At 35.1% G+C, this 12,621-nt stretch overlaps 1 protein-coding gene across 1 annotated transcript in view; it reads right to left on the reverse strand.

The window, feature by feature from the left end:
• Nucleotides 1–892: 892 nt before the first annotated feature.
• Nucleotides 893–12,621, reverse strand: part of LOC121857020 (ribosome biogenesis protein BMS1 homolog) — a 28,786-nt gene continuing 17,057 nt past the window's right edge. The window contains exons 16-21 of the mRNA XM_042352829.1: nucleotides 11,919–12,158; nucleotides 10,562–10,684; nucleotides 6,336–6,480; nucleotides 1,520–1,695; nucleotides 1,233–1,385; nucleotides 893–1,128 (exon numbers count right to left, since the gene is read on the reverse strand). Of these exons, the coding sequence (XP_042208763.1) occupies nucleotides 928–1,128; nucleotides 1,233–1,385; nucleotides 1,520–1,695; nucleotides 6,336–6,480; nucleotides 10,562–10,684; nucleotides 11,919–12,158 (1,038 nt within the window). The 3' untranslated portion in view covers nucleotides 893–927. The remainder of the gene's footprint in view (nucleotides 1,129–1,232; nucleotides 1,386–1,519; nucleotides 1,696–6,335; nucleotides 6,481–10,561; nucleotides 10,685–11,918; nucleotides 12,159–12,621) is intronic.

Consider the following 12,621-nt stretch of genomic DNA (forward strand, 5'->3'; position numbering starts at 1 on the left):
ACGAAGTTCCTTGTGGTTATCAGCGTTATACCTATCCAGCGCACCTACAGTGATTTACTTGCATATATATATATATATATATATATATATATATATATATATATATATATATATATATATATATATATATATATATATATATATATATATATATATATATATATATATATATATATATATATAATGCGCTTACAGAACAAATTCTATATTTCGAAAATAGAAGTTATAAAGGGTGATTCTCTAAACTCATTTATAAATTGTATGGTATATTCTTGAGATAATTAGAAGGGAAAATGTCAAAATCTCCCATAGTTTCAGTGCTTGAAATATGTCTTGATAATGTTGGTGAGAATGGAGTGAAACAGCCTTAGATAGGTGCTTAAATTTAGGTACATAATATTTCAGTGAGATACATTTGCATTATTATACAGTAAATGTTCAAAATTCCTTCCCTCTTCATTTTGCACCATTGATTGTCCGATGCACTCCAACATATCTGGAGTATTTCCAATCCTTCTGTGACAATTGCACGAGGGTTGGAAATACTCAAGGTACTGTATGTTGGAGTGCATCGGACAATCAATGGTGCAAAATGAAGAGGGAACGAATTTTGAACATTTACTGTATAATAATGCAAATGTATCTCACTGTAATATTATGTACATAAATTTATACACATCTAAGGCTGTTTCGCTCTACTCACCAACATTAACTTGACATCTTTCAATTGATTTAACTAGGAAAATATGGAAGTTTTGACAATTTTCCTTAAAATTGTCTCAACAATACACTCTACAATTTATGGAAAACTTATAGAATCACCCTGTAGAAGTGACATCACTGTCTCCCCATATTTAAACTACCGTAGGGTGGATGAGAATTTAAGAATTAATATTTACTAGAAATTTTAATATCATAAAATCATTATTACACCAAATTTTTCTTTCCCTGTTTTTTACTTTTATACCGACAAGCTGCTGCTTTCTTCCTCTTCTCTCTAACTTGTCTCATGTGTTCACGTTCTTCAATATCTTCTTGGAATTTCTTTCTACGTTCTGCACTGGCAATTTCTTCCTTTTCCATTTTATGCTCCATCATTGTCTTCAGTCTCTTCATGAAGTTATCCATCTGACAAGAAACAAGACAATTACATTCTGGAAGTTCAGCTCTCCTCCCTTCCCTTTCCAGTCACATTAAAAATCATTTGGTCCAATAAACAGCATTTACTATACCTGAATTTCCTTGGAATCCTTAACAACAAGAACACGCTGCGCTTTCTTTGCCGTTGGAATGACCTTGGGCTTTTCACTGTAAGGTAATGCTTTCTGGAGTTCCCTTGGAATTTTCAATGGCAGAGGAATATACTCACGACGGTTGGTAATGGGCTGTAAGAGAATAAAAAATGTGGCTCATATAAAAAACCCAAGACATCATATCCCAAGTAATTACACAAACTCTCATGAATGTAAATTTATTTTACTTGTTTACTTCACTTAAATTACAAATGACACTGTCTTACCGTATACAAAGAGTCTGGGTTGACCAAAGTTCTGATACCCTTATCCTTTTTAATCTGAGCCACTGTTCTCATGCCTTGCCAGGCAGCCTTCTCACTTGGGGGCAGTAGAAGGGAGTAAACAGAGAAGCAAAACTGAGTCATCTCCACTGGTACCCAGGTTTTAAGGATCACCACATCTGAAGATTGAAAATACAATAAATTTACTTAAAAGACAATCAATGTACAGTAGCATTGGTTATTTTGTAATTTTTCACTGCTTTATATGTGTATATACACACACACATTATATATATATATATATATATATATATATATATATATATATATATATATATATATATATATATATATATATATATATATATATATATACTGTATACATACAGTCATGCGCCGGTTAACGTCCTAGATACGTTCTTGGAAACGTGATGTTAACTGAAATGGACGTTGTGCGAAATTACATAAACCTATGGGATTTATTCTAATGGGGGTTCCAGGCACCCAACCCCAAGTTTCCCATTTTACGACCATTTAGACCCACTAAATATATATATATAATGTTATGGTAAATATCATAAACACACATAGGCATGGCTAGGTTTATTACAAAGTGATGAAAAGGATACTGTAAAGTGGGTAGTCCACAAAACATGTACTTGGTATGTCTCTCTTTATTTGAGTGCCCCGTCAAAGGAGTCCGTTTTCTCTCACTTCAGGACGCCTGAGTCGTCCGCTTTCTCTTAATCTTAGAGTGCAGTGCACCAGACTTCGTTATTCCTTAGTAGTGACACAGAATTTGATATTGCAGCTGGGGTTGCAATTGTTGAGGCAACTTAGATATGTCTGATTACAGTTGGAATATTCAAGATCCATTGTGAGTGATGTTTAAAGCTTCAACTATCTTTATGGTTGGTAAAACTTGTCAAGTCTGTCAGTCTGAGTGGCATGTGTGAGGCCTTGTGTTTGTACAACCGCTAAATATATACCGTATATACTCGTCTATAACCCCCCTTCGTATATAGGTCGACCCCGATTTTATGACCAAGAAATCGTTAATTTATGATATTCCTCGTTTATAGGTCGACCCAAGTTTTTGAGGGTAAAGGAACAACAAAACCTTCAGAGAAACACTACGTCCTATAAACTTGTTTACCATTTATTATCACGACACTTTACACTGAAACGCGGGTAGTTTCAACAAAAATATTGTATATTTCCATTCAAGTATTTATTCAAGTCAATTAGGAGGGAATATTATTGTAATACAACAGTTTTTTAACTAAACCATTCGAAAAGTGATTACGGTAACATCTTTTGAACGAAAGAAAGCCAAAGTCTTTGTTTTCATCACGATTTTAACCCACTTTCCACTGTAATACGTACGTCATTTCAGCAAAAAATATTACATTTCCGTGAATGTATTATATCAAGCACAGTATAAATAGAATATCATTGTAATATAACAGAATTTTAACCGAAAACTATTAAAAAAACGAATAACATCTCGAGAACATCGGAAGCTTAGGTAAAGTCTTTTGTTTTCGACATGTATTTTATCCTATTTTACATTGAAATACATCACGTTTCAGCAAAACTACTATTTATTTCCGAGAATATATTTATTCAGGCGCAGTTTAGGTAAAATATACGTGTGATGTAACAGTTTTTTAACTGAAAACGATTCGAAAAACACGTGTACCCTCTAGCCCTGTTCAAGGAGAGGACTGGGAGAAGCTGTTTGGTGCTGCAGACGATGACAAAGAAAATGATTTTGGTGGATTTTAATTAAAATATTCAGAAATATGGTATCGTAATATTTATTCAAGTCAATTAGGATATTATTGTAATACAATACAACAGTTTTTTAACTAAACCATTCGAAAAGTGATTACGGTAACATCTTTTGAACGAAACAAAGCGAAAGTCATTGTTTTCATCACAATTTTATCCCACTTTCCACTGTAATACGTATGTCATTTCAGCAAAAAATATTACATTTCCGTGAAGGTATTATATCAACCACAGTATGAATAGAATATCACTAATATAACAGTATTTTAACCGAAAACTATTAAAAATACGAGTAACATCTCTTGAACATCGGAAGGTTAGGTAAAGTCTTTTGTTTTCTGCATGTAGTCTATCCTAATTTACATTGAAATACATCACGTTTCAGCAAAACTACTATTTATTTCTGAGAATATGGAAATGTAATATTTTTGCTGAAATGACGTACGTATTATAGTGGAAAGTGGGATAAAATCGTGACAGAAACAATGACTCGCTTTCTTTCGTTCAAAAGATGTTACCGTAATCGCTTTTCGAATGGTTTTCAGTTAAAAACTGTTATATTACAATAATATTCTATCCTAATTCACTTGTGATGTAAAAGTTTTTTAACTGAAAACGATTCGAAAAACACGTGTACCGTCTAGCTGATACGGCAGAGCTCTGGTCGCGAAGGCTTTGTGTTTGCATCGGCCCTTCTTAAGCAGCTTTTAATTTTAGCGTACGTTGAAATTGTGTTTACCGGTGTATTCTTATTTTCTTGCTTCTTATTTTCCAGAAATATGACAAGTTTTTATATAATACAATGTTACGGTACTTTTAATTTACAAGTATTCATTTTAAAAATACAGAAGACACCAAACAAATACTAGTACGGATATTTGCGTGACTCTCCCGCCAAAAAAGACCAAACAGCTGGTACTCTCTCCCTCAGCCCTACCAAAAATAGCCCAACATCTTTCTTGTTTATTCTCTTCCAATTTCTCACTTTAACTGGTATTTTTTACTTCATATTGCCTACATCAGATAAACTACAGTAATTGAGGTTAGATATTGTTATAAATTTGATTACCGGGTCCTGGCAGGTACCGTTAGAACCACCTGACCCTACCAACAGTGTTGCAAGTCAGACAGCATTTTTTTTTTTTACATTTTTGGTGTCTCCATTTGTTAATTTTTTTTCTGTGGGGTTTGCACAATAGTATACTGTTTTACCTACAGTATTGTAAGACGATTTGGGAAAAGAAATACTCGGTAACTTAAAATTTTAAAAGGAAAATTTTGAAACTGGCAACTGTGTGTAGATGACCTGACTCATCATATTGATGTTTCAAATTTAATTAACAAAAATTTATGTATCTATAAATAAACTTTTAAAAATGAATACTTTATGTTCTACATACTCCTGTGCATACCATACCATGCATTTGGCTACTTTGGGCTTGCTATGATGACGCAAGAGATCTGCCCTGGCAACTGTACCGACACTCACAGCGGGTGGTGCGTTGGTGCATCGTTTCCATTGTTTACTGGTAAATATTTTTCAACCTAACGAAACTATTACTCGTATAGAGGTCGACCCCCAACTTTTTGCCCAAAAATTTGGTCTTAAGAACTCATGCTATACACGGGTATATACGGTAAATATATAATGTTATGGTAATTATCAGAAACACACATCGGCATGACTAGGTTTATTGCAAAGTGATGAAAATTATACGATCAATACTGTACAGTGGGTAGTCTACAAAACATGTAGCCATGTCTCTTTAGTTGAGTGCCCCGTCATAGGAGTCCGTTTTCTCTCACTTCAGGATGCCTGAGTCGTCCGTTTTCTCTTAATCTTAGAGTGCAGTGCACCAGAGACTTCGTTATTCCTTAGTAATGACACAGAATTTGAAATTGCAACTGGAGTTGCAATTGTTGAGGCAACTACATATGTCTGATTACAGCAAATGTGTTATTGTCAATTTGTAGGTGAAAGATTTTATCCTCAATAGATGTAGGTTAACATTACACCTGGAGGCAAATGCCTCAGGAAGGAAGGATATTCCTTTAACACATAATATCTGGCCAGTATGGGGAGGATCATCGTGTCTCCGTCAGGGTGTCGTGGAGTGATGGTCCAACAGGCCTCACGGAAGTTTGGGGGGCGGCCATGGACGTATATGCGATCAGACGTTGTTCGGTTGGACGTTAATCGCATGACTGTATATACATATACACTTGCACCAAAAAGTATCGGTGCAGGGTGAGATCGACAAGTTCCGAAACAATACGTATATACTGTGATATGTCGGGAAGGTTGGTAAGTGTATCCTCATAACCCCCCCCCCCCTCCACTAGGTGTTGCCATATGGCTGACAATCAGGGCTGCCAACATACAGCTGGAACAACGGGCCTTTCCCAATTCCTATCATTACTGGTCTCAAATTGTTCACACTACAGTATGCACCAATACTTTTTGTTGCGAGTGTATCCCAGGTGGGGCACACTACCGCCTGCACTACACACGGAGGTGTAAAAGTGAGCGAGACACCAGTGGTACTGGTGTTTCACAAGGAACCCGTTCACCCCACTTCACCTCGGTGTGGCTGACACACATTAAACACAGTAAACTCCCACTAATCTGGACTAATTGGGGGAACCTGAGAACACACCAAGAAATCAAAGTACTGTACTTGTTCGTGGTACAGGTAACCTGGACCCTTCCCTCACAAAATGTGTTCTACTAAGGTGTTCCCTTGCCATAACAATGCCCTAAGATATCAATGTGTCCTTCCCACTTCATTCTACATCCCAACACCACACATATCTCTTAAAACCACTGGACACCATGGTTTCTAAAGAACCTTTGTGAATCTATAAGGCAATAATTGCATACTTAAGGGAAAAGTGAATAAACACCATAAATGACTGCATACATAAAATTATAATGTACTGTGTTTGCTGTATACATTTACTGTAGTGCTTGCTGTATACATTTACTGTACAGTGTTTGCTGTATACATTTACTGTACACACTTACCGCTCATTTTAATGCTATCCTCAAATGTAGCACGGAACAATCCTTTCTGGCCCTTGGATTTTTTAATGATGCCACGGATTCCAGATTGTGTCTGAATCTTGGCTCCCTCAAACTTTGCAATTTCTGTCTCTGAATGAAACATGTCCTGAAATAGTAAGATTTATATAAGCTGGGTGTTGGTCACACTCGACACTGTAAATTTTAACTGTAGTGAGAGGTCAAGTAATTCTTTTGTTTTATTTCATATACTGTATACGTATAGTATTAGTTTTTCATCTGTTGTGTTTCATGGTCTACTTGGAACTGTATATAATCCAATAATATTTGGTTAGTTGGGTATGGCTTGTATACAAAACTATCTTATGTACAGTACTGGGTTTTGTAGCCTCAGGATAATCCTAATAGCCAGTTTTATTCCCCCCCTTCCGTTGACGGGGGTCGTCGTGTCGACAACCACAGTTTTGAACGCTAAGGACCCCGCACTGCAGCGCTCAATGAAGAGGGGCAGTGGAAAAATGAACTTATAATATTAGAATTTGAATAGGTGGATAGCAGCTGTTCTTCGTCACCACCACTGTAATTTTTTGTTTATTTTATTGGATCTTTTTAATAAATATGATTAATGAACAATGAGAAATATATAGTAATTTGATAAATCTTTTTTTTATGTTAATGTTTTCTGGTCTCATTGGGATCACCATCCACTTGTGACAACCAGTCACTGTTCACCAGCAGCCAACCAGGCATCATGGAAGGCCCTCTTAAGTGGCACATTATTGAATTGCCTATATAAACTTGGCGGTATACTTAATAATACAGTCAACCCTCACTTTACGCGGTCCCACATTCCGCATTTCCACGTTTACGCGGTGCCCTGCCAGAACCCAGGATGCTCACATTCCTTGGTGGGTGTACCCCTTTACACGCTTTACACGGGTGACGTATAATTTTTTTATTTAGCTCATAAAATTCATACAAATTATCCGGCCAGAATATAATTTACATTGCTGAAATTCTTACAATTTGATGATCATTTTGAATATAAACATCATATATTTTGCATTAGACATAAAATTTTTAGATATAATGTTTAGTCTGAGTAAATATGTTATCTTTTGTGCAAAATATATGACATTTATATTCAAAATATTCCTGGTCTTACAAGGAATCCAGCAATGTCAATTATATTATCCTAACTTTAGTCTGATTTATTATTTATTACTAAAAAGGTAAACAGTCTGGTATTCCCACACATTTATCTAGTAGGGACTGTTGGTGGGGGGTGGGAGGGACCAGCGACCAACCATCTGTTACCCCGTGAAGAATATTTTTTTTTTTATTAACTGAAGATTTTTATTTTAGCTCATAAAATTCATACAAATTACCCGGCCAGAATATAATTTACATTGCTGGAATTCTTACAATTTGATGATCATTTTGAATATAAACATCATATATTTTGCATTAGACATAAAATTTTTAGATATAATGTTTAGTCTGAGTAAATATGTTATCTTTTGTGCAAAATATATGACATTTATATTCAAAATATTCCTGGTCTTACAAGGAATCCAGCAATGTCAATTATATTATCCTAACTTTAATCTGAGGTATTATTAAATACTAAATGTTAAAATCTAGTTTTTTCACCCACTCTTTCTCTTGAAGGGAGGGTTGGTGGGAGGTGGGGGGGAGGGTTGGGACGGACTGACCATCTGGCTGGTTGGAAGAGGGGGGAGGCAAGGTGGGGTACTTTGATTGACAGATAGTGTCGTGAAGAATATTTTTTTTTTATCAACTGAAGATATTTGTTTTAGCACATAAAATTCATACAAATTACCCGGCCAGAATATAATTTACATTGCTGGAATTCTTACAATTTGATGATCATTTTGAATATAAACATCATAGATTTTGCATTAGACATACAAATTTTAGATGTAATGTTTACTCTTGAGTAAATATGGTATCTTTTGTGAAAAATATATGACATTTATATTCAAAATATTCCTGGTCTTACAAGGAATCCAGCAATGTCAATTATATTATCCTAACTTTAGTTTGAGGTATTATTTATTACTATACCTGGTTTTCCCCCCAAAATTTCTCAGAGGGAAGAGCCAGCAGTGTAGTGTGAGAAGAGGGGGAGGGAGTTGAGTCCATTATTTGAATGGACATTAGCTTGGCGACTGTATTTCTCTATTTCTCTTAAGTATTAATTGTGTGCATGTACCATCATAAAATTAAGATGTTATTTTTACTAGAACATAGGTATTGTGTTGGAAAAAGTGGAGTTTGGGGGTCAGCTGGTCTCTATTTCATTTAATCCCATATGTTATGTTATTCACTTTACGCTATTCTCACTTTCCGCGGTACCCTGTGGGTTACATTAACCGCGTAAAGTGAGGGTTGACTGTAGTAACAATATTAATAAAATCATTATACAAATTTACAATTGGTTTGACATATATATAGACAAAACAAGTACTGTACATAAGTCATTTTGTACATAGACAGTGCTGCATCATTTGGATCTTTACCTGACACTAAAACACAACTGTGAATTCAAGCATTAAGCCATGTTGAAAGATTTTTTAGCTGTAAGTGATTTTTTTCTGAAAAGTATAAGCTGGTGAGTTTCTGGGATACAATTCTTAAAATGGATAAAGCCAGAATCCACGCTTTATGTGGCACTTATTTATAAAGTAAGCATATTTAAGATACTTTAATCAGCCCATAATGCTTCAGCGAAGGGGACAGGCTAAATAACCTTATCCTTGACAGTACTGCACAGAGGGGAAGAATTTGGGGCGATTAAAACCACTGCTTGAAGGAATAACTCCTACCTGTGAGTTCTTCATGAGAATGTTGTGTATGACACCTCAGGCTATCCAAAACAAAGGGAGTTGGGTGTTGTATTTGATGCAATATCTCCTGGTAATTTGGGTGTTGTACTAATATAATGGCTATTGACTTATGTTTTTCTATTAGTGTAATAGCTGCTGGTTCTGATGTGGTTATAAATAATAAGTGTTGAATTATACAATTACTTCTGCAATCTGTTTTTTATTTAATAATGCATTATTACCTCTCTACAGCATATACCAAAATTTGCTATCGAACCCCACCTCAAATATCTCAAATAAGTGTTTTGACTCGGTAATAAGTTTCCCTCTCCACTACTGGAGGCTCTGTCACACTCATGGCCCCAATAAATGACACTTTGCAATTTTGCCCCTTTAGGTTTACTTGGTGCTGGATTAATAAAACATTGCTGTTAAATAATCAACAATCCCCATAGATTCGTTATTTTTTTCAAACTCGCTTTTTCCGGACTGGGGTCTTCTTCAATTAGTCTGGTGTATCGAGGTCCTACTGTATGTATGTAATACAAGTACAGTACAATTACTTCTAGTTTGTAATAGCCTCTGGAATCTCCTGTATTTGCACAATGTGGCACATCTACACTGATTGGATTAATAGAGGAGCATTTACAGTATAGGAATACCTTGCTATTTGCAACCCTGCTTGTTCCCAATTGATATTTTAACACCCATATTCGACAATCGCAGCACATACCCCACTTATTCACAAAGAGAATTAGAAAAAAAATATCCATGGAGATTGCATGTTGCTATAAAAAAAAATGAAGAGCATGGATGTGTATGTGTGACATGAACATATCCTGTATCTTGATAAAATCACACAGGAAAAAGGGAAACAATGGAGCTCCATTGTTTCCCTTTTTCCTGTGTGATTTTATCAAGATTTATCTTATCCACATTTTCATTGTGGATCTTCATGAAATATACTGTATGTGGACTTGACATGTATAATACCAATAAGTATTTGGAAGTTTTATGTACTTTATTAGCAGTTTAATTGCTAGGTATTGTATTAATGCAATAGTGATTAGTAAAATGAGTGTTAAATTGTGAAAATAACTAGTGGTATCTTGGATATTGTATTAAATAGAATAACCCATGGTATACTGAAATGTGTATTCAATGAACTGTCATCTGGGGAACTGTGTTGTATTAATATAGTAGCATCTGACTTTTGGTGTTGCATTAATAACTTATGGTTCCTTTTATGCTGTAATTATATAATACTTTTTGCTTCTTACTTCTCATTGTTTGTCAATATTATCACTTTTTTATATGAATGACACTGTATGAGGCAACCATAAGCTTCATACCAAACATGACATAAGTAGTTAAAAATACCTTGATGAAGGCTGTTTTTTTCATAATTTTCTCTGGGTAGCCTAATAACTTGAGTTTCTTCACTATCTTACAGCTCTGGTCAGTTTCCATAACCACACCGTTAGCAGCAATGCGGAACTCAGGCTGCAAGAAAAAATAGATTATAAAAATTTCATCATACTTTTTTCTTTTTTTGTGGGATTAGCCCACCAAACCACAGGTCAATGACCCACATCAGGGCCTGGGGGCGAAAATATAATTAAAATAATAATAATAATAATAATAATAATAATAAATAAATAAATTAAAAAAGATCAATAGTGAAAAACGATGTATGCACAGTATGTTGTGTTGTCAATAGTAAGAGAAACAATTGAGACCCTGCAATTGTGTGTAAATGAGCCAGAAAGTCAAATCAACAACCTGGGACTTGGTCACAATTTTTGTGATGCTATGGCAGCATACAAGGTACCTTTTGAGATAAAAAAATAAATATATTTTCTAGATGACAGCGAACTTGACATTTTAATCCAAAACTTAAGAAGCTTCTGTGTAACCCTACAGGCAACTCAATACAGTAGTAAATAACAATGAAAAAATTAGGAGAAAAATAATCTAGTGTATGGAACCAGAATGCTGATACAAACAACTGTACTGTATATCATTACAGAATGCAGTTCACACAAAGCAGCATAAAAATAATATGCAGAATCATGTGTACATTAATACAAAATTATGTGAATAACTAACAAATACTTGGTGAACTGTAAAGCCATAGACTAAAAAAAAATATAGATAAATTTTGAACTTGACATGAAATTTGGAGCTTTATTGGGAAAATTCTTTCTAGATAAAAACTGATCCAGATATAACAGGATACATGAATGTGTCCATACAAGTCTTCAGTTAGACTAGATATTTCTTTTAGAAATCTATAAAGGACACGGCACTTGATCATGTTAATGGAATCATCAACTGAACTTCTTGAGAGGCTTAAGGCATATTCCGAGTCTCATATCAAGGTTAAGGTACTGTACCATTATTATGATACTCACCCATTCTGTGATATTTGATTAAATTAATCTTCATGCTTTACCTCCTAAGTACTAGCTCCTGCTGGGTGCATTAACAACTTAAAACTTTATTCTCTTTCAGATTTTTGAGAGATTAGAATGCTTCAATAGTATTCCATAAATTTTAATAGGTCATCATTAATATCCAATCTTTGTATAATCAAGGGTTATCAAGGGTTGGTCATAAAGTGTAAGCCCAGACCAAGCAAATTATTTGATTGGTAAGGAATGTCATCCAGTTTTATGGTGGCTATACTAATTGAAATTTGTAAAGTTTATTATTAGAAAATAGTTATCAGTCTTACCACACGATCTGTGATGTTTTGTAGAGCAACAAATCCTGTGTTAACGAGAGTTATTGGTCCCCAGAACATTGCCTCTATATGTAGGTACTTCCTGGCATACTTCAATGACCGCATCCGGAAGTTGTCCTCCCTCTTGGCGTAGTACATTAAAGTCTGGAAGCGTCGCCAGCCCAGTGAGAGGATGAGAGGGTCTCGATTTTTAAGAATTTTAGGATACCAGCGATGAACCTTGATACGAACCTGTGGAAATGTACCAAAAAGTATATCAGAAGAGAATCTTTACAAGCTAAGAATTTTATTTTCAAAGGTGACAGAATAATTGAACAAAATAAATGGTGCTGTGAGACTTGCACAAGAACAAGCATCTGATGGGTGATGCTGGCCTGTGTGATGTGAAAGGTGTAAACTAAATTTTAGGGGCCTTGTTGTGAAAAAGGTGTAATAAAAGAATATACAGTAAAGTAACCTCTCCGTTTGCTGGAATCTTTGATCCCCAGGACTCAACAATGTATAGTACTGTAAAGAGTGGACAGTGTATGCCTACTGTAGCGTAGTGTGTAAAGGGTCTTTGTACAGTATACAGTGTGTCCAATCCCTCCTTCATGGAGGAGATGGTACAGGACAAAGGCAGACCAGCCTGTATCATCATATCAGCTTTTTTTCTTTCTCCAATACTGGATTTACATTCTGAGTTCTATAATAA

Source organism: Homarus americanus, unplaced genomic scaffold, assembly GCF_018991925.1.
Source record: "Homarus americanus isolate GMGI-L3 unplaced genomic scaffold, GMGI_Hamer_2.0 scaffold44060, whole genome shotgun sequence".
Taxonomy (NCBI): domain Eukaryota; kingdom Metazoa; phylum Arthropoda; class Malacostraca; order Decapoda; family Nephropidae; genus Homarus; species Homarus americanus.